General features: G+C 51.0%; 1 protein-coding gene across 5 annotated transcripts in view; it reads left to right on the top strand.

Moving 5' to 3' along the window:
* Window positions 1-21,637, top strand: part of NCOA1 (nuclear receptor coactivator 1) — a 184,527-nt gene that overhangs the window by 145,487 nt on the left and 17,403 nt on the right. For all 5 annotated transcript variants that reach the window (XM_075048887.1, XM_075048885.1, XM_075048886.1 and 2 more), the window contains 8 exons: window positions 1,704-1,798; window positions 6,497-6,674; window positions 8,451-8,630; window positions 9,601-9,696; window positions 10,557-10,697; window positions 11,561-11,708; window positions 12,399-13,743; window positions 18,958-19,141. In XM_075048887.1, the coding sequence (XP_074904988.1) occupies window positions 1,704-1,798; window positions 6,497-6,674; window positions 8,451-8,630; window positions 9,601-9,696; window positions 10,557-10,697; window positions 11,561-11,708; window positions 12,399-13,743; window positions 18,958-19,141 (2,367 nt within the window). The remainder of the gene's footprint in view (window positions 1-1,703; window positions 1,799-6,496; window positions 6,675-8,450; window positions 8,631-9,600; window positions 9,697-10,556; window positions 10,698-11,560; window positions 11,709-12,398; window positions 13,744-18,957; window positions 19,142-21,637) is intronic.

Raw genomic sequence — 21,637 nt, 5'->3', positions numbered from 1 at the left:
TGAGCATCCCTTTGGTTTCCTGGCAAACCCTGGGATGTTACTCCTGCCATGCGAGGAAGCCCAGCCTGCGAGGATGGGGCTGCATCCCTCTGGACTGTGCACGTTGTCCATGAATCACCAGCTGCATCCTGGCCCCAGCATCTTTATACTAACAATTAGCAGTTATACAGAAAAAGCACGGCTTAATTTTCAGGTACTAGGATGAATTTGTGGTTCTGGTACCTGGGAAAACCTTGTAAATGGTGTAACATTAATAGAGGACCAAGTTTCAAGTCATTTTTCGGCTAGCCACTCAGAGTCTTTTTCATTTTTAATCAAAACCTGCATCGAAGCCGTCCATGTGAGCCTGGACTGAGGATGCTTCAGGACTCCTACGCTGTTTCGCATCCTGCACGGCTGATAATTTCCTTTGCTGGTGCCAATGGGCACTGACATGCAGTGGGTAACACTCTGCCCCTCCAGCTGTCCCCAGGAGCTTGCGTTTTCACATTTCAGAGCAAAACATAGCTGAAGCAAAAAGCACCTGCAATCTGAGACATCCCTGCTTTTCCCTTGCTAAGTGATGCCTGATCAACGAAGCAGGTATCCTCTCCATCAAGGTTTAGCTCCCACTTGCCTCTTTCTGCTCTTAGTCCACCCAACCCATGTGATCAAACAGTAATTAATCTCCTCTTTGCAAATACATCTATAGCCCCGGAGGTGCCTAGCCGGGGCTTGCACTGCCAGCCTCCCGAGTCACTCCCAGTGATCAGGGTTTATTCTCAACTGTGTCCTGTGGAGACAGGGATGCTGCTCTCCCCATCCTTCCCAGATCACAGCCAGAGAGGCCAAGGGACTCTCCCAGCTTTTCCAATGGGAAACAGTCATGGATATGGAGGAGCAAAACAAGACAGCCCTGAAACGCCAGCGGCATCGTGGCTCACTTGCCTGTGAGCGCTGGCTTTATCACATCCCACTTGCCACCCGCCTTTCACTGCTGGATTTATCCTGAATTCCTCGGAGTAGCTGTGCGACGTGGCTAGCACCTTTCGGGGGAGTGCGAGACAAATAACAGGGCCTTCTCTCTGGGTTTTTTGGGTCGGTTTTTTTCCCAAAGGGATTATTCAGCAATACAGCGTGAGAGTTTCTGGTAAGGCTGGGGCTGGGCTTCTCCAGCAGCATCACCCGCTCCATGTCGGGTGCTCTCCCCCTGTCCCTGGCCCTGCTGGCTCCTGGCTGACCGGCATCTGGGATGCTCCCTGCACATCAGTGGTTCAAGCTGCTTTTTCTTCTCCAGCAGGTTTCCTCTGGCACAGCCCATTCTCCATGAATTCCTCCCAGCAGTTATTTCTTAAAGCGTTGTCTGAAAAGTTCCAGATGAAATACTGTAGCTTGCGCTAAACTGGATATACCATTTCCTTTTCAAAATGTTGATCTTGGATGCCTCTTTTTGCAGGCTTTTGCTTTAAGATGGATTTTTCCTTCCTGCTAGCAGTAGATTGCGATCTAATTAGTGCTTTTATTTTATAATAATTAATAAATAATTAGAAATGACATCATATCTTCATGGGACTGAGGGATGAAATGAAAATGCTGGAGTCTTTTGGTGCACATCCTGCATTGCCTGTATGACAAGTGGTCAATATTTTGTTTATTATTGGTAATAATTCAGTAGTAAAATGATGGGTTTTCTTGGCTAAAACGTCCCTTTTCCTTTGCTACAGAGAAAGCGGCTGATGATGAAGTCCAGAAGTCCGACATCTCGTCCAGCAGCCAAGGAGTGATTGAGAAGGAATCTCTGGGACCTCTTCTTCTGGAGGTAGGTGCTAAAATGTTGCTGATGCTGCCAGGCTCCCGCTACTGCCCAAAGCAAAGCAGTGCATCAAGAAAGTGAAATACAGAGGAGGAAGGCAACGGAGACGTAGTTGGGATGCTCTAAGCCTAGCCATGACCCTGGCCTAACTTGCAGGTAAACTGATTTTGGTCCTTCACTTCAGCAAATGGTTTGGAAAGTGAGTCTTAACCAAGCATGGTGGAGCTTGGACTTGGTTAAGTTGAAGCTATTCTGGATAGCTTCTTAATATCAGCATTAAAATACTGAGTTGCTTCTAAGTGTGTATTAAACTGAGCCCTGGCCTCATTTGGAGGTGAGTTAGGTAATGTGGATGGATGGTTTTCAACAGATTTGAATCCTTCTGTCCTTTGGAAAATAGGGAGGATGAGGAGGGTGCACCGCATTTTGGTTGATATCAATAAATCAGAAATAATCATATCTCAGGAGGGAGGTCAGAGTTGGACCTGACGGGACCATCTTGTATGGAGAAGGTTATTATATGAGGGTTATTATATTATATCACAGGCCCCAGAGATAAACTTCTAATCCTAAATCGTTCAGGTGGTGATTTCACAGAGGGTGGTTGGGGTTGGGCAGGGGGAGTTCCTCCGTGGGGATGGCCAGCACTATCCCGCAGCCGCTGCCTTGCATTGAAACTGCCTGATAAAATTACACATTCAAAGATGAAAAGGAAGCAACATCGTCATCTGATTCATTTAATTAACTATAAGAGCATAATTGCTGACACGACACAGTCCGACAAATTACTCTGTGGTATCTGGTGGGAGCCCAGTAGCTAGGAGGTGAAATGTGACATTGTTTTTGAGACAGAAAGCCAGCCTGCATTTCAGGATTCCAGGTGAGCGAGACTCCCTCCCCATCACATTTTTTGCATCTCCAAAAGATGCTCGGAGGCTGTGGGGAGCTCTCCTGCACTGCAATGCGTGCTTTTCAGGACCTGTTTAATCCCTCCTTGTACCACACTGGTCTCCCCTGAGCTCCTGGGGGAGAAGGTGTCAAAATTAGTAAAACTCTGCAAGAGGTGACTCTGCAGATGGAGCAGTTAATGCAAAAGGGATGGGAAAGGGGTTGGCATCAAAGGAACGATCAGACTTGCAGAAAGGATGCAAAATGGGTGCTGGAAGCACATGGATGGAGTTAATGGGGAGTTGGCAGCTTGGCTACAGAGGTGCTCAGCCTAACAGACCTGCAAAAATGCAGAAGGGGCTTAGAAATTAGGCTGGGAAAGGCATGTGGGTTTTGAGGGGTGCATTGGGTGCTAGAAACAGGCATGGGAATACAAAGTGATGCAGGAGAAGAAGCAGATACTCAACAAAACCCTACTATTTGGCTTATATTGGGAGAAGGCATCCTACGAGAGCAGTGGCAGAGCCAACAAAACCGTGAGAGAGCAGCGTCCGTATATCCGCAGTAAATCCACATATTTCACAGTGTGGTCTTGGGAACTTGCCTTTACATCACTTAAACGATGAACGTGGGTCCAGCTGGCTCACCAGAACATCGTTCAGCAGGGGTCGATCCCCTCATTTCCGTGTCCACACATGGGAATATGTGGCTCACTGTGGCCAGGAGCCCCAGAGGTATCCAGCACCTTGGGTGATGGGGAGCAGAATGCCTCAGGGCAAAGCAGGGATGGCAGCACGTCAGTAATAGAAATGGCCCTGGAAAACCTGAAGTCATCATAAAGAAAAAGAAATTAATTAAATCAGCTAGCTTATGACTAAAAATTATCCTCCATGCTTGGGTCAGGTATTGATGCATCCTTTCTGCGGGAAGGAACTCAGAGGTGCATTACTGCTCAGTCGATGCTACTTTGTAAACAGCCTACCCTGTATTATTTGATTTAAAATCCATGTTTAGATTATGGTTATTATCTATACAGGCTAGGAAATAATTTCCTAATTGTCCTCCTCCCACAGCGGTATGTGAAGCCCACACACTTGAGAGGCTGACCCTGACCCAGGCCCATGCTACAGGGCATCCGTGGCTGCACTTTGAGGGTGCCAAGCCCTTACCACCCTTAGTTTATTTTCCATGCAGATTGACCCCAAGAAGCAATTAGTGGTTTCGCTGGTCCCCAAGCAATCCACAGCCTCCCATGCCTGAAAACATTCCGCAAATGACTTCCAGCTTCTTCTGGGTGTCCTGTGCACAGGTGGGGTTTTCAAACCCAGAAAGCCAGAGATAAAAAGGGCTATTAAAAAGCATCTCATTCATTTTTAGGAAGGTTTTCTGCCTCTCCACCTGTTGTTTGGGCTTCACTTCCATAAGCATTTGTGCTGATAAGGTAATTTAATATTTAAACCATGGATAAATGCCCGCTGTTGCTGCTGGAGGAATGGGGGCTACAGGGGAGGTGTGCAAGCTGGGTCCCCACTGACTGCCGCCTCAGAGCTCCCCTGCCCCTTCCCTGCTCCTCTGGCCCCCCAAAACCAGCATCACCTGGAGAGAAGGGTCCAGGTGGGGTTTACCATCCAGCCTGGGTCTTTTTTTTGGGCACCCGAAGTGCAAAGGCTGGTTGTCTTGGCAACAGCTGGGAATAAGGAAAATTGCAGCCGATCTGCCAGAACCATTTTGACAAAAGATTTCTTTCTTCTTCTTTTTTCCTTTTTTAAATGCTTCCTGTTTCTTGCACTTAATGTTGCTTTACAGCAAAAGCTGATTTTTAGAAACTGCATTAAATAAAGCCTGGATGCTCTCCATCAGAGGAACCTTCTGCTGGCATGGGCAAGTGGGAGGATGGGGAGGAGAGGGCGATGCTGCGGGTACCAATTTTCAGGCATCAGAAGTTTCTCCTGTCCCTGCTCCACCTCCCACTCCACGATATGGCCTGATCTAGTTGCAGGATCACAGTCCACCAGACCTTGCTCTTGATGAGCAGGATAAGTAGAAATTAGACTCCAGGAAAACCAAATCCTGCCTTGATGAAACATTTTAGGTGATGCATGTTTGGAAGAGTGTAAATCAGCCATCAGCCTTCTCAAGGGCTCCTTACACAAACACTGGGCTCTGCAGCTCTGAGCTTATTTTGTAGCACCAGAAAGCATTACCTCCCCAGTACCATGGCAGTGAATTAAAAACCTTGATGGTGTCCTTGTTAAAATAAGCAGATCTCCCCGTGTTGTGTGATTGGGTCTGGGTCACACTTGTCCTCCTCCATTTGATTGCAGTGCTGAATTTGCCACTTGCATCCTAAATGCATGAAAAAACCTGTTATTCTGCATGATGCAAAGGTTCTGTCATTCTTGGGGTGTAATTAAGCAAATTGGGCATATGCTTAATTTCAGCGGATTGCCAAATTAGAACCTTTCTGACTTCAGCTCTGGCCCTTGGAAGAGGACTGTTCCTCCTCCACTGGCACTGTCCTTAGTGGCAGGGAAGTCCTTAGCAGAGGAGGTTGCAGACCAGAGATACGGATTTGATGTATGGACTGTTCGGTGGATAAGGAATTGGCTGGGTGGTCGCATCCAGAGAGCAGTGGTCAACGGCTCAAATGCCGGATGGAGATCAGTAAGGAGTGGTGTCCCTCAGGGGCCTGTAGTAGGACCAGCACTGTTTAATATCTTCATTAGTGATGTAGACAGTGGGATCGAGTGCCCCCTCAGCAAATTTGCAGATAACACCAAGCTGAGTGGGGCGGTTGACACACCTGAGGGATGGGATGTCATCCAGAGGGACCTGGACAAGTTCAAGACGTGGGTCTGTGTGAACCTCCTGAGGTTCAAACAAGGCCAAGTGCAAGGTCCGGCACATGGGTTGGGGCAACCCCCAGTATTAACACAGGCTGGGGGCTGAAGGGATCGAGAGCAGCCCTGCAGGGAAGGGCCTGGGGGGACTGGTGGGTGAAAAGCTGGACGAGACCCGGCAATGTGCGCTCGCAGCCCAGAAAGCCAACCGTGTCCTGGGCTGCATCCTAAGCAGTGTGGCCAGCAGGTCGAGGGAGGGGATTCTGCCCCTCTGCTCCCATCGGGTGAGACCCCACCTGGAGTTCTGCATCCAGCTCTGGGGTCCTCAGCACAGGACAGACATGGACCTGTTGGAGCGGGTCCAGAGGAGGGACACAAAGATGATCTGAGGGCTGGAGCACCTCTGCTGTGAGGACAGGCTGAGAGAGTTGGGGTTGTTCAGCCTGGAGAAGAGAAGGCTCCGGGGAGACCTTACAGCAGCCTGCCAGTATTTAAAGGGGGCTTATAGGAAAGACATATGGGGACAGACTTTTTACAAGGGCCTGTAGTGATAGGACAAGAGGTAATGGTTTTAAACTAAAAGAGGGGAGATTCGGACTAGATATAAGGAAGATATTTTTTATGCTGAGGGTGGTGAGGCGCTGGCCCAGGTTGCCCAGAGAGGTGGTCGCTGCCCCATCCCTGGAACCATTCAAGGTCAGGTTGGACGGGGCTCTGAGCAACCTGATCTGGTTGAAGATGTCCCTGCCCATGGCAGGGTGTTGGACTAGATAACCTTTAAATGTCCCTTCCAACCCAAACCATTCTGCGATTCTATGTGTTTAAGAAAATGCAGTTATTTGGTCACTGCTATAATATAGAGTGGGGATGAAGCTGAGGTGCAAGAGGCAGAGGAAGATTGCCTATGGTCATGGAGCATCTTGACCTGCTCCAGGACCCATTGCCCACACACTGCCCAGGTTTATTCCCCTTACAGGCATTGGATGGCTTCTTCTTCGTTGTGAACCGCGAAGGGAGGATCGTCTTCGTCTCTGAGAACGTGACCAGCTACCTGGGTTATAACCAGGAGGAGCTCATGAACACCAGTGTCTACAGCATCCTGCATGTAGGAGATCACGCCGAGTTTGTCAAGAACTTGTTACCAAAGTCTCTAGGTAAGAAAACCCTTGAGGTGGGGGTTTTTATCAGCTGGTGCTCGGACAGTGCTGTCAAAAATGTGTTGAGTCTTCAGTGAAGCTGGCCCTTGTATATATATTTTTATATATATTATTTTTATATATTATTACTTTTTATATTGTGTACTGTGAAATACAGAGATATACCCAAGCCAGGTAATAATCCATAAACCTTTGCCTAGTGAAGTACATCCTACCAGTGAGATATCAATATTAGATTTTTGAATAAACAGCTGGCAGATGACAATATTCAAGTCATCTTCGCTTTGTCTTTCTTTCCTAAGAAAACTTTTGCCTTCAACTTTGGCACATGGGTGGGAAGAACCAACTCGTCTCACCAAAGCGAGGGGCACACGTAGGAGCTTTAGGGAAATGAGGAGGAGGATTTCAAGGTGTTGATTTGGGAGACTGTGTCTGTTGGCTTATCCCAGTTCATTTAGGATGTCCTCCCAGCTGGAGGGGGGATTGTCCCCAGCTGGATTCAGAGCCCATCAGTATTTTGCCAAGTACCTAGCATGGGGATATGCTGCATCTTGGGGTGTGAGAAGAGGTCATGGTGCAAGCGGTGAGCTTGCGATGGTCCCCCACATTGGGAAAATGAACAGTTGTGAGGATGGGAGGAAGCATCACATGGTGAAGGCACTTGCAGGGTGTTGGAAGCAACCAAAGCAGAAGGTTTTATTTGTTGACTGGAGGTGAGCATCGTCTGGGTGGCTAACGTGGGTGAGACATCACTGATTCCTCATCCACTCACACCTCTGAAGAAACGTAAAAGGAAGATGAACCTTTTTCAAGTAGCTTGACTTAAAAATAGTTGTTTTTTTTAAATTCACACTTGTCTTCCTTCTGGGTAAATACAGTGATGTCTTAAACCATCTAAATCTATGGGCACTCATCAGTTTGAGCCCATAGAGGTTCAGGCATCTTCTTTTCCCTGTGGTTACCCAGTTTAAGGCTGGGCATTTTGCCTTTCCTTGGATCTTACAAGCCCCTCAGCTCTTCCTGTAGATAGGGTTGCATGAAAGCTTCATAATCTGCTGATGGCAAAATCATTTGGGTTGAATACAGATATCCACAGAGATGTTGTAGAGGGCTAGCAAAATCAGCCAGCTGGTGCCCAGAGGTTTTTGGGAAAAGCCAGGTTATAGAAAAAAAAAATCAAAGGGGAAGGTTTTCACTGCTGTGGTACCGGAAGATCTTGCTGCTGACTTACCCCAGAAATGAGGAGGAAGGAAAGAAAAAATTCATTTCTATGGAGATGCTCAGCCGGACTTGCTGGAAGAGTCCTGTGAGCGTTGCTTCGAGGGGATTTCAAGTACAACAGCAAGAGGCAGGAGCCCTCCCAAGCTCTGGAAATGACTGAGAGACCCCGTGCCTCAGTTTCCCTGCCCATAAGATGGAGATGATAGCACCTACCAGCAATGTAGGGAACAATCCATAAATGTCAGCACGATGACATGCTGATCTCATTTGGGGTTGTAGGTGCTCTCAGGGCCCGGCTGGGAGTGTCAGTCTGGGCACGGGCTCTTTAGCAGGTCTGAAGGAGCCCCGAGGGCTGGCAGGGAGGGCTCTGCCCCCAGCTCTGCTCTCAGCTCGCCCCTGAGCTGAGCATCAGGCTACTTTCTTCCCCCCATGCCGGCGCTTTTCCTTCTGTCCCCTTATCCAAGGGGGTCTCGGGAAGTCGGGGGCGTGGGGGGATGTGGGCACGGCGCAGCTCCTAACAACTCTTCTTCTCCTCCGTTCTCCATCCCCCAGTAAATGGAGTTCCTTGGCCTCAAGAAGCGACCAGGCGCAACAGCCATACCTTCAGCTGCAGGATGTTGATCCGGCCACCCGACGAGCCGGGCACAGAGAACCAGGAGGCTCGTCAGCGCTATGAGGTGATGCAGTGCTTCACCGTCTCCCAGCCCAAGTCCTTCAAGGAGGAAGGAGAAGGTAGGGGAGAGCATCCTCTGCTTCCGACCCTGCTTTTAGGCAGGGCAGGTAGGAGGAGGAGTGGGGTGGGGATGGCGGTGCAGGCAGGAGGATGACTGGCCCCCACGCTGCAGGGCTGCCTGGTGGGGCTGGTTTTTCCTGGCCCAGCATAGACAATGCCCGGCATGGGGGAGAACCCAGGGGAGATGCCTGAAGTTCGCTGTGGCTTCTCACTCTCCCCTTCCCCTCCGAGCTGATGCCCTCCAGCCATTCCATCTTCCCTGGCCCTCCGAGCTGCCTCCAGGACTGCTTACAGTCGGTATTCCTTAAGGAAGGAGCAGTATTTTATTACCCACCAAAGCCTGTTGGCTGCAGCACCTTCTCAGGGAGTGACGTGGGTGCTGGACACCCCACCTTGTGCCTTCACCACTGCTGGACCACGGTGCTGCCCACACATTTTTGGGCTGAATTGGCTGCCTGCAGGCAGATCTCTGCCTGAGGATTTGGGACGGGCGGGGTTTCCCCGGCGCCATGGGAGCCGTTGCTTTCCTGCAAGTGCCCTAACTCTCCTTTCAGTGTCCCAGCTATTATTTTCCAGTGCATTAGCTGGATTAATCCATTGCGGTTTACACAGGAGATCATGACTGGAAGGAATAAATTATGGTATTTTATGACCAAATACTTTGCCTGAAGCCGACAGTTGCTGGCTTTTAGTGCTGACTTTTATTGTACGATACTGCCAGATCCGCGAAGCCTTTACAATTAATTTCTCCAAGCACTGGAAACCTCTTTTCCAGCAAATTTTATAGAGTTTAGACAGAGCCTATTTGCTTTGAAAGGCCGGAGGATTGCTCGGGGTAAACACTTCCAGGGCAGGACATGGCAATCAAGCTCAGCAGTGGTATTTTAATTAAAATTTTCAATTGCAAGGGGTAGTTGTAACATCTGATTTTCATGTTCTCGGTCCCTTCTCCTTCTCCCGCTTTGGCAGATTTCCAGTCATGTCTGATATGCATCGCGAGACGATTACCTCGACCGGCAGCCGTCACCCCTTCTGAATCCTTTGTGACCAAGCAAGACACCACAGGTAACGTCCCGGTGATGCCAGGGAGTCCTGGCTCTGGAGGAATTGTTGTCCCTGGGGCTCAGAGGCCAGCAATGCAGCGCAGGACCCCATAGCATGAGCATGGTCCAGTCCTTCTCAAATGGCAGCGCTGCCTTCTAGGACTGTTGTGGTTGACACCTCAACTGGAGGCACCTCAACTGAGTTTACACCTCAACTGATCCAATACACCAGACTTGCACCCTGCACGCAGCCTCTCTCTGCTCCGTTGGATTTTGGGGGCTGTTGAGGTTTCTGATTGATGGGGATGATACAGTCATCACCTTTCAGGCTCAGGTTTGCCCTTGGCCACATATTACTTTCTAGCCATTCTGATGACCTTCTTTCTGGTAATCATTACCCTGGACTTCCCTGCTGCCTGAAAATCCTTAATGAACATTTTCTCTGCTCGCTGCTCCCTGCCATGGCTGTAAAACAGCTGGCAAAGCTGCCTGGTGTTTCATGTCGAGGGAGAAAGCAGGCAGCAGGTCCTGCTTGGAGGACCTCCTGGTGTGGGCAAGGTGGCTGGTAGGGTGTCCACCTGGATGAGGGTGTGAATCTGGGGACCCCAGCCTTGGAGCAGCAAGGGTCCCTTCACACAAAGGTGCTTCTTGTTGGGTTTCACATCCACTTCGGCTGGCCAAAGTGTGCGTAGAGGTTGGTGCGTGCTCCAGAGCAAACTCCTTGAACCTCCACCTCCTTCTGGAGGACCTCCTTGTGTGCTCCTGCCGCTGCTGTCTGACGCAAACAGGACGTGGCTTCATTTTCCACATTTATGGACCTATTTGTGCTGAGGGACTTCTCATACTCTGCTTGAGTAAGGTGGCTTCTCTCTCTCTGCCCAGGTAAAATCATCTCCATTGATACCAGTTCCCTGAGAGCCGCCGGCAGGACAGGCTGGGAGGATTTAGTGCGGAAATGCATCTACGCTTTCTTCCAGCCGCAGGGCAGAGAGCCATCTTACGCCAAACAGCTCTTTCAAGAAGGTAATGGGCTCCTCTTCCTCGCTGGCATGCTCTCCTACCAAGCAGCAGGAGCTGCAGGGAGAAGCCGGGGCATAGTCCTCTTTGCTGGATAAATGCTTTCTGGAAAAATAAATGCTGTAATAATAATCACAAAGTGACAAAAAGAGAGGGGAAAGGGCTGAGTAACGCTGGAGGACCTCCTCCAGCTGGGAGGTTCCTTCTCACCTTTCAGGATATACAGAACTGAGACAAATAGTAGCTAAATATGATTATTTTAATTTTCTTTTCCTGTGCCATCCACAAACGCCATCCCCAGTGTCTAAGCAGAAGAAACAGGAGCTCTTTTGTGAGCATCTTTGTTCTGTCGTCTCTTTTGTGAGCATCTTTGCTGTGTTGGCGAGGATGCTTACAACAGGGACATGGGTAAACAGGACGTGGGAGCAGGAGGTCGCTGAGCCTCCAGAGAGCTGTAACTCTGCCAGGGTTGCAGCGACAGCATCCTGCTGCACCTTCCCAGCCCGGCTGGGCTTCATCAGCTTGTATGTTGTATGCTGGTGATTGAGTGATTGCACCTTCAGAAGCTCTGAGCACTCAAGAACAGTGCTTAGATTTAGATTTACCCACTGCAGGACACGGCTTTGGAGCTGGAGAAGCAGCTGGGAGGATTTCTGTGCCACCATGATTATTCGTACTCCTCTTATTTTCTGGGTCTACAGGGTTAGCCAACATGCAGTGTGTGGTTTTGTTTGCTGGGAAGGTGGTTGTCCCAGGCAGATTCTCCCTCTCCTCTGCTCCCTCCCTCCTCCTCCTGGTGCTTGTAGGGTGTTGCAGGTTCTGGCATGAGTTTCTAAGGGGGTTGATGTGTTCCTGGTTGTCTCCTTCAGTGATGACACGCGGCACGGCCTTCAGCCCCTCGTACCGATTCACCCTGAGCGACGGGACGGTGCTTAGTGCCCACACCAAGTGTAAGCTCTGCTACCCCTCCAGCCCAGAGATGCAGCCCTTCATCATGGGCATCCACGTCATCGACAGGTATGTCCCCACCCCGCCGCTACTGAGGTGTGCCACCACCTGGGTGGGCGATTCAGGAATTTAAGTGTCTTCCCTACAGTGGAAAGAGTATCCACTAGTGGTCTGTGGTGCTGGTTTGGAGATGTGATTCTTGTGGGGAATCTGGCAGCTCTGTTGCTCTCAATTATTCTTGTTTTGCAAAGAGGTGGCCCCAGGAGTTCAGGTGGAGGTTTATAGACGTGCTTCACATTTCTGCCGTGCCCTGGAGAACTTAAAATATTTGGGGAGGGAGAGGCTCTGACAGACTGGCAGGACAGGGAGAGGTGAGGCTCTGAAGCTGAGTCGTGCTGGGGAAACGCAAGGGGGCTGGGGCAGAGGGGAATGCTGTTGGAGTATGGTTGTCCTCCAGCCATGTGGGAACATAAGATCCAGAGAAGGTGATGCCTTCGGGGTTTAGCTGGTGAGCAGCCATGATCCCGAGAAGTCATGTTTCTGGTGAGATGCTAAAGCTGCTGCACTCCATCTGTGTGACTGAAGTGGGTCCAGAGCGCTGGTGGAGATGGGAAGGCTGGGACCACCAGAGCTTGCGAGGTGCTGCTCTCCAGGCTTCAGAGCTCTGCAGCACGGACGGGGGCCAGGAGCTGCCTGAGCCACACTAAAGGTTTGGGCAAAGCCTCCTGTGACTTTTCCTTTCCTTCTCATCTCCTGCAGGGATCACGGCATGCTCTCACCCCAGGAGAACACTAACTCTGCGATGTCCCTTCCCCGGGTCAGTCCCTCGCTGAACCCCAGCATCTCCCCGGGGCAAGGCATGGCCCTGCCGCCCTCCATTCCTCCCTCCAACGGCAGCATGTTGGCCACCAACGTGAACCAGCAGCCAGGCGCCGGCCTCCACAACAGCAACTCCAGCACCAGCCAAACCAGCTTTGGATGTTCACCTGGGAACCAGATAGGAGCCAACGTTGCCTTAAGCCAGGGACAAGCTGGTCCCCAGAACAGTAACCACACTTTGAACCTCAATAGCTCCCCCATGAATAGTCCAGGGATTACCCCACCGCAATTCATGTCCCCGAGGCATCGGGTCAGCCCAGGGTTGGTGCCCAGACCCCGAGTGCCCAGCAATCCCTTCTCACCCACCATGCCCACCATGCACTCCCCCGTGGGCATGGCCAACAGCGGCAGTGGGGGCAGCTGTGGCACCGGTGGCACCAGACCCTTTCCCAGTGCCCCCATAAACTCTATGCAGGGGCTGACCGAAGGTCCCAGCACGCCGGTGGGCTACTCCACGCCACCCCCTGTGCTGAGACAGCTCAGCTCCCAGAGCTCACCCGGCCGCCTCGCCATGCAACCCATGAAAGCGGAGTCGAAGGACAGCAAAGAGATCGCCTCCATCCTGAGCGAGATGATCCAGTCGGACGGCAGTTCGGGGGATGGCAAACCGCTGGACTCAGGCATGCTGCACGCCGGTGACAGGCTCTCGGAGGGGGACAGCAAGTGCTCCCAAGCCACCAGCCATAAGCTGGTCCAGCTCCTGGCCACCACGGCGGAGCAGCAGCTTCGACACGCCGATGCGGACACGAGCTGCAAAGATTCGTTAGCCTGCGCGGGCACTGCTGGCACCTTGGCCTCCGGCAACCCTCCCAGCAGCACCTGCCCTTCCTCCCATAGCTCACTGACCGAGCGGCACAAAATTTTGCATAGACTCCTTCAGGAGGGCAGCCCTTCCGATATTACCACCCTGGCCATGGAGCATGAGAAGAAGGAGAACACCCCAAACCCCACCACCACCCCCACGGCTCAGAGCCAGCTGCCAGGCACCCCGGACATCAAACTGGAGCCGGATGCGCTGAAGAAAAAAGATGTCAAGGATCACCAGCTCCTGCGCTATCTGCTGGACAAGGATGAGAAGGAGCTTGCTGCAGCCCCAGCGCTGACCCTGGATGATGTGAAGGTGAAGGTGGAGAAGACAGAGCAGATGGAGCCCTGTAACACGGCCCCGGTGCCGCTCGCCAAACCTCCTGCCACAGAGGAGGTCAAGCTGGAGACGCAGGGCCAGGTGAGTTGACCCATCTGCATCTGTGCTGGTGGGATGCTCTTGACAAGTCGTGTTTTGGGGGCAGTTTCCCCCAAACCTGCTGGCGTGCTCTCTCTGCAGCAAGGCGGTGGGGCTGGGAGAAGTGTGGGGGGGTGTCCTGTGGCTGCCACAGCCTTCTGCGCTGGTGCACCCTCTCCAGTGCTGGTGCCACCTTCTCCAGCACTGGTGCCGCCTTCTCCAGCACAAGTGCTATCCCCTTTTGTCCAGATGCTTCACGTTTTGGCAGCTCAGATCTTTAAGGTGGTGGTGGGAAGGGAAGGGAGAAACTTTACTGAGGTGTATAAAAATCAGAAAGAAACCTGGGACATCACTGCAGGTGGTGGGCTTGAGCGAGGAGAAGACCACGTGCGTGTTGTCATGCAAAAAGATTCTTAATTCTGCATCTTTGGGCACATTCAGGGCTTGTGTCCCAGGGAATTTTCAATCCCTTGCCCTCTTGTTGGCTGAGATTAGCAATTATACGGGCCTTTTAGTTATCCTAAAAGTATTATTAAATTGAATAATCCAGTGACAGATCTCTGCAATAGAGATTTGGGTGTATAAATATTCATTACATGCAGCTATGAATAGAAGAGATTTCTTATTTTTGAAAGCCAGGGGAGATGGTAACATGGATAAGGCTGCTTAATCCTTTTTAAGCAAAGAGAAGAGAGCGGCTGACATGAAGAGGAGGGCTGATCGCCTGCTTACTGACTGCGGCAAATAAGGCTGCCGGCGTTTGGAGATATGGGATGAATAACAGAGCGCTCGGAGAGCCTCGAATGACAAATGCACAATAAGTCTCTTAAAAAGGTTAAGGGCTCAGTTGGCTTGGGAGTTGCGGTCGGTTATCCTATAGACGAGTGGGAATCAAACTCCTTATCTCTTTCTATAATGTACTTTCCTCGTTTCGTCTGCTTGCTGGATGGTACGTCCTCCCCCATCATCTCCCATTTGAGATCCATCATCTAGATTAATGTGCCTCTGGATGAGGGAGATCCAAGGCAAGACACGCTTATTTTGGGAGGTGCATGAGAGCTTTCAGGTGAGCAGTGAACCTGGTACCCACCAGTGAGCTGGGTCCCCACTGCGGTGCTCCTGCAGAAGGCACAGCCTCCGGCACAGAGATGCACGGGCTCTCATACGGAGCTGCCCCAGTCTGCTTTCACGAAGCTGGGAGCGTGTCGGGGACCATGGTTGTAGCCAAAATTAGGCAAAATGCTGGGGCATGGGAAGAGCTTTGCTTGCCTGGTCTCCCAGACATCCATGTGCAGGATTCACTTGCTGGCTGGGGGTGCAGGCAGGCCCTTTGCTGATCATCTGTGATGGTTCCAGGTACTCCATCCTTTGGAGAGGGCAGAAAGCCCTATTAATTAAACGAGGCTATGCTAGCTAATTGTGCTCTGCTCGCAAACAGGCACTCAGAGCTTGGATAACTCGAGCCTGCATGTGTTTATAAGCCCCTCTCCTGCACTGTTGGAAGCAGCCGAGCATTTTTTAGGCTCCTTCGTGGCTTTTCAGTTCCAAGTATCCCTCCCCAGGCAGCTGGAGAGCGTGAGGATTATATGTTGGACCATACTGAGTGCTTCCAAAGAGTTAATAAAAGAGGCTGGAGAGGGTTTGCGGAGTCTTAAAATGCATTTTCTGAGGAGTGAACAACGCTTCACTGCTCCGCAGCTAAGGACAGAGTTTCATTTCCACGTGTTTTCTGTTACAGGCTGCTTTGGTGCCGTGTGGGGAGAGGGAGCTGCCATTTCAAATAAAATCTAGCACTTGCTAGATTTTTGTTTTCTTGTGTGTTTATTTTAAGAATCAAAATGTCAATTAGGAACAACATTAATTGTGGGGCAGGCTCTGCAGCCCACCTTCAGCCTTGAAGGAATTAGTTGCTTTCCAGATTTATCCTAAAGAAATGCTCTGGGTTTGCTCAGAGCCACCTGTTTGTGGGGTGAGAACAAAAAATATTTGAGTAGGGCTTGGGAAATAGCTAATAGGGCTTGGGAAATAGCTAATAGGAATTAGAAGAGTTAAAGAAAAATGGAAGGAAAATAATAAGCAAGGTTTTGGAAGGGCTCTTCATCCTTGTGCTTCAAGGCATGAGCTGAACTTCAACTAGGTGAAGAGGAAACTTTTCTTCAGATTGTCTTCTGTCTGCCCTTGAGCAGGATGCTGGGGAGGAGGCAGCGCTGCCTGCACGTGGGAGCGCTCAGCTCCCTCCACCGTCCACACACATGGATGTGGAGTCCAAAGAGAAGTCATGGATGCCCCATCATTGGAAGCGTTCAAGCTCAGGTTGGATGGGGCTTTGAGCAACCTGATCTACTGGAAGATGTCCGGGCCCACAGCAGGGGGTTGGACTGGATGGTCTTTGAAGGTCCCTTCCAACCCAAACCATTCTGTGATTCCATGAAAAATAAAGTTTTACCTTCTTTTTCTTTTTCTTTTTCTTTTTCTTTTTCTTTTTTGGTTTCTGAATCTACATTTCAGCTTGTTTTTGCAAGCAGGGTAGAATCCTTCTCGAAAAGAAGAAAAAAAGAGGAGTGATGACAGAGAGCCAGAGATCCTTATGGAAATAGCTGCCTCCAGGAACCAGGGCTCCACAGAAAATTCAAATGATCTGAAGTTTGCAATAAAATCGTGGGATTATTTAATTGGTGCAAGAATTTCATTGCCCAAGTGGCTTGGGAGAAGTGCCTCCGCTCCATGGGAAGGTCTAGCCAGGGATGAAGGTTGGCTGAGTGGGTACTACCTGGAAGCATCTCTGTCCTCCTCACCGAGCTGATTTCATGTGTGGGGCATCCTATGAGCCAGCTGGGCGAGCGATGAAGGGCAGAGATGAGACGCTGTCCCTTGGTTTGCCTTTTGGTTGGGTCTGGTTTTGGAACCTTGTTTCTGCCAGGAGCTGGAGGTTTGGGGAAGAAGAAGCTGTTCAGAAATATTCAGCCACCCTGAGCCTCCATCCCTTGCGCCCTAGGTTTTCTCACCCATTTGGGGACAGAAATAGGTTGTGGAGATCTGAGCCTTCTCCGAGCAAGACTGGATGGCCTGAGCTGCTCCAGCCCTCCAGCACTGTTCATTTTCTAGACGTGGAGAAGAAATAAAATACCCGTTAAAGTGGGCACAGATTCCAGGTGCAAGTTTGGGTGCTCCAGAAAACAACTGATAAGCACCCTGCTCCCACCATGTGTCCTTCATTCCCACCTCTTTGTCCTCCAGCCTCTTCACAAACCCAACGAGCAAAGCAAGAACTTCACTGCTCCTGTTTTATCTCCGCTTAATGTCTGATTTGGGTGCCTACAGCTCCCTCTGTGCCCTTCTTCTCCTTCTGCCTCCAAAATGACCTCCCTGCAGGAGGAGATGAAGTTGAGAAGATGTTTTTCTGCCGTATCATGGATGTCTCCCATTCGCCTCAGTTCTCTTCCTTTTGCAAACCTGAGCTTTAAAGAAATTCTGCTTGGTTGAGAAATTGCATTTTTTGGAAGAGTTGAGACATGCAAACTTCTGCTGCAGGACTTGAATTTGCTGCATTTAATTCTCTCTGTGAGCCTGGGTTTAGGAGGATATTCTGCTTCTCAGGGCTCTGGGGTTAGGATTTGATGGAAAGGATATGGGGGAAAAGAAAAAGACTGGTTAGTCTGTTATAAATTGTAATATTGATGCCTGCTGCTCGCGGTGCAGTTTTCATCATCAGCGTTGTCTAAATACCATGTAATTCACAAAATGCCACTGTAGAGGAAAAAACAAGCACGTGCCCTGTCGTGTATATTAAAAATACCAATTCATCTACCCAGGTGCTACCATGAGACTGTAGGAAAGGGGAAAAAAGAGTGGCAAAGGTCAAGAAGGAAATCTCTGTCATGGCAGGGAGCATGAGCGGGGTCTGGGTTTGTGGTTTCAATGGAACCACCATTGTTGGAGGGTCCATCCCAAGGTTGAGCTTCCCGCAGCCGCCCCGGGCTTTGTCCTCACGATGCGCTGACCTGTGCATTGTGGAGGTGAAACTGGAAGTGGCTGCAGTGGCGCCTGGGATTGCCACCGGTTTGGAGGATTTTAGCTGAGATACGAAATCTTTTCAGCTAGGATTTAGAGAGAAACTTCCCGCGATTTCTTCTGGCAAGGGACAAAGCTGTCACCTTGGTGAGAGGTCTTTAACGCTGCACCGTCAGCTGGGGAAGTGCAGAGGCATCCCAGGGATGCCCAAAGCAAGCAGCCTCCCGGCTATTTATCCTGGGTAGGGGCTGTCGGCTGCAGCCTCGCGTCTCAGCTGATGGCAGAGCCTCTCGTCGAAGCCAGGGTACCAGTTCCTCCCAGATTTCTCCATCTTCTCCAGACTGGAGCATCATTCCCTCTATCAAATACAAAGATTTTCCCTAGCGCTATCAAGTTATCTATTAATTACCCTGTGTTAATGGCCAGGCTTTCACTAATGCTGGGGGGAGGGGGGGGCGGGGGGGGGGGCTCTTCTGGAAGTGGTATGTGTCCTTAGATTTTAAAGCATTTAGCTTCCCTTGAGATATTTTTCTTTTTAGCCAAAGCTCATTTATCTCAGCCCCTTTAATCCCAACCTGCTGCTTTACAGCGCTGCTATTACAGCCACTGGTGCAAATCCCTTTCCCAGTAACTTTCCCATTTATTTGAGTCCCCGGGCTAAACATCTACTCTTCCACTCGTAGCCATGATGATGGCTGGAAAAGCTGAATGACATTTTACTACCCCATTGAGGGTAATTATATGCCCGAGGCCGGCGTCAGCTTTGGGCACTTGTTCCAAAAAGTCACTTCTGTTTCTTAGAAAAGACCATTTTTTTATTATTATCATTTCAGTGTAAGCATGTGTATATTAACAAAGCAAATTATGTCCTGTTTTAAAACAACTGGAGGTTATATATACCGTTAATAATTATGCTAATTGCACCATGCGAGCATCTCAAAGCTGCTGCTGAGGACTGGGCTCCGGGGTGAGGACCCATGTGCAGTGGGGGACAGTCCTTGTCCCCCCAGGGTCTGCATCTAGCCGGGCAGAGGATGCAGGGCTGGCTCTCTATCCATGTGAGATGCTCGGTGTTTCGGCAAGTGAAGGGATGGCGAGAGCAGCGTTGGGGGGCTACGTACATGTGAAAACAGCGCTCGGTCTCGCTGATGCTGTGTTTGGGCTGAATCACCCACCTGTGGTTTGGTTTTTTTTTTCCTTCCTTAGTTTGCTGCCGAACTGGAGCAGCTGGACCAGCTCCTGCCCTCGCTGGAGAAGGCAGCTCAGCTGCCCGGCTTGTGTGGACCAGAGAGAAGTGAGAGCAGCGTGACCAGCGTCGCTGTCAAACCGGAGATGCTGGCAGCCCCCCTGCAGCCCAGCACCGCTGCCAGAGCCCCCACGGGACTCAACCGTATGTGTCCACCCCTGGGAAATGCCGGCGCTCGCCCCCCAAACTGGATCCTTGCTGGGCAGTGGGAGGGGAGACTCTTCTCCATCACCGGCTCTGCTGGGGTACCACCATCCTGGATCCGGCCACAGTGGTGCTCTGGGGGACCTGGGCTTTGCAGGCTGGTGCAAGGCTGGTGGCAGTGAGCCCTGTGGTCCTCCTGCAAACAGCCGTGATGGGAGTAAGAGGACAGGATACAGTCCCCCCAAGATGTGTGCTTGGTCACAAGGGAGCAGGCAGGCTCACCCAGAGGTGTCTGAGGTTTCAAAGCAGCACTGTTGCTTCCAGACAGGGATTTGGAACTTAATAGACTCGGGTGCAGCATCAGGACCTCTTTTTTAGGCAACAACAAAAAAAAAGACCTGATTTTTTTCCAAAGTGAGCAGTTGTACCAAAGAAAAAATTAGGATTTCTCTCCCGAAGGAGCCTGCAGCCAAATAGTAAATTCAGGGTGTTAACGTAGCAAAAGCATACATGGACCTCATGGCTGGAGGCTCAAGCTGGGGCTCCTCAGGATGGGCTTCCCCAGGCTGGGCAGTAACAGAGGCACAGCTATTCCCAGCAAACCACCCACATCCGCCACAGGGAAAGCAAGCTTTTACCAATTGCAGCAGAAACTTGCCCAAATAACTGCACCCAGTGGTTCCTGCCATCGCAGTATGCTTGGTCAGAGCCCACATCACGCACTTGCCGTGGTGGATGTCCCCGTGCCAGCCCCAAGCCCCACGGTGCGAGGGATGCTCGCCTGTCCCCTTTGGTACTGCGGCATCCCTGGGGCAGTATGCCAGAGCCGGTCTCAGCCCTGTGGTGCTTTTCCTGTCCTGTGCTTGATTTTTCATGGATATAATTATCAGTTGCATCCCCCGTATCACTGCCGCTGCAAATCACGCTGAGTCTGGAATGCTGAAGTGCAGCTTCTAGAGCAGAGGGAAGGAAGAGCGAGCAGCAATACAGGGCCCAGTATAAACCAGTTAGCTGCTGGTCCACGTCCTACCCGGGGAGGGATAATCCTCCTGTTACTTATTCAGCAAATGCAGATGAGGAGGTTTTGGGTCCCAGCCCAGCAAGAAGCCTGCGAGGCGGCTCTGGCAGGCAGGGCTGGGATATTTTCGGAGGACTCGGGTTGCAGAAGCGGAGCCTTTAAAAGGGTAGGAGCATTGTAGCAGAAGGAAAAGCAACGTGGTGGTGTGAGCATAGCCAAAATGGTGCTGTAAAGTGGGGTGAAGCTCACCTGGGAGGCTGGGTTTGCAGTGGGCTCTCAGGGGGGACCCCCGCGGGCAGCGCAGCATCGCACTGCCAAGCAATGGCTTTCAGGTCTCTGACCCCAAAAAAAACCCCTCTGCGAGCTGCAAGCAGGCTCTGGAGCAAAGTGCTATGGGCTGAAACATCGCCCTTCCTGCAATAAATCATAGGGGAAGAGTTTGGGGTCTCATAAATTGGAGTATCAGCTAAAAGAAGATGTACAGGGCAGGGCGTAAGAGATGGATGTGGGAAGGGTGATGAGTGATGGCTGCGCTGAGCCCAGAGGCATCGGGGAGCTGTGCTGTGCCTTCCCTCCATTGGGGAAATGTCTGGTGAAAAGAAGCTGTCAGCCCCATAGCTGTAGGCGTGGACCGATTCACCCATCACCTCCGCGCTGAATTCATCATGAGGCTTATTGCTCAAGCCTAATAGTTCCTTACCAAGGACCCTCTTGTCCCCAGGGCTGAGATAGTTGGTACCTTCGGCAGCAGGGACACTTGTAATGCTCTGACATAATTAAGAGCAGGGATTATTGCCTTTGGAGGAAAGGGAATCCTGCATCCAAGTTAAGAGCGAGGAGGAGGCTGAACACGTTTACGGCAGGGGCTGCAGTGCGAGTGCTTGCAATGCCAGCTGCTGCCCTCCTGGGTTACAGCGTCTAAAATAGCAGTTACCGCCGAGGAGATCCACCACGAGCCTCGCTGAAGGCGCTGCCGTCGGGTTTTAACTCGTGTGGGGCGGCAGCAGTGCACCCCTAAGCCGGTCCCCGAGGATTTGGAGATGCTCCTGGCTGGGAGAGGGGTTGCCATGGCTGGTGGCCACCGGCTTGCAAGTTCAACAAGAGTATTTAAGACATGCTCCCTGATGGCAAACTGCAGCTGAACTTGCAAAAACCCTATCTAAATAAAAATTAGAATAATGTGAGGCTTAACAACATCATTTTAATTGATTTAAAGCCAGCAGGTGATAGATGAGAGCTGCACAGGCAAGAAGGCAGCACAGGGAGCGTTGCTGCTGAGGCTCCCCTCTAGCTGCCAGGCGTAAGGGGGGCACGGCTCCTGTGCCAGGGTCATCCCCGGAGGGAGCAGAGCCTGGTTCACGTGGCTACATCAAGCGAGAGAGCTGCACTTCAGCTTCTGGAATTGACTGTGGTCCTGATACCCTCCTTTTAGCAGTGTTCAAACCCTGTCTATGTATGTTAGATGGATGCAACCCCCA

This window comes from Buteo buteo, chromosome 17 (assembly GCF_964188355.1).
Source record: "Buteo buteo chromosome 17, bButBut1.hap1.1, whole genome shotgun sequence".
NCBI lineage: Eukaryota > Metazoa > Chordata > Aves > Accipitriformes > Accipitridae > Buteo > Buteo buteo.
This window is presented reverse-complemented; position numbering and strand designations above follow the sequence as displayed.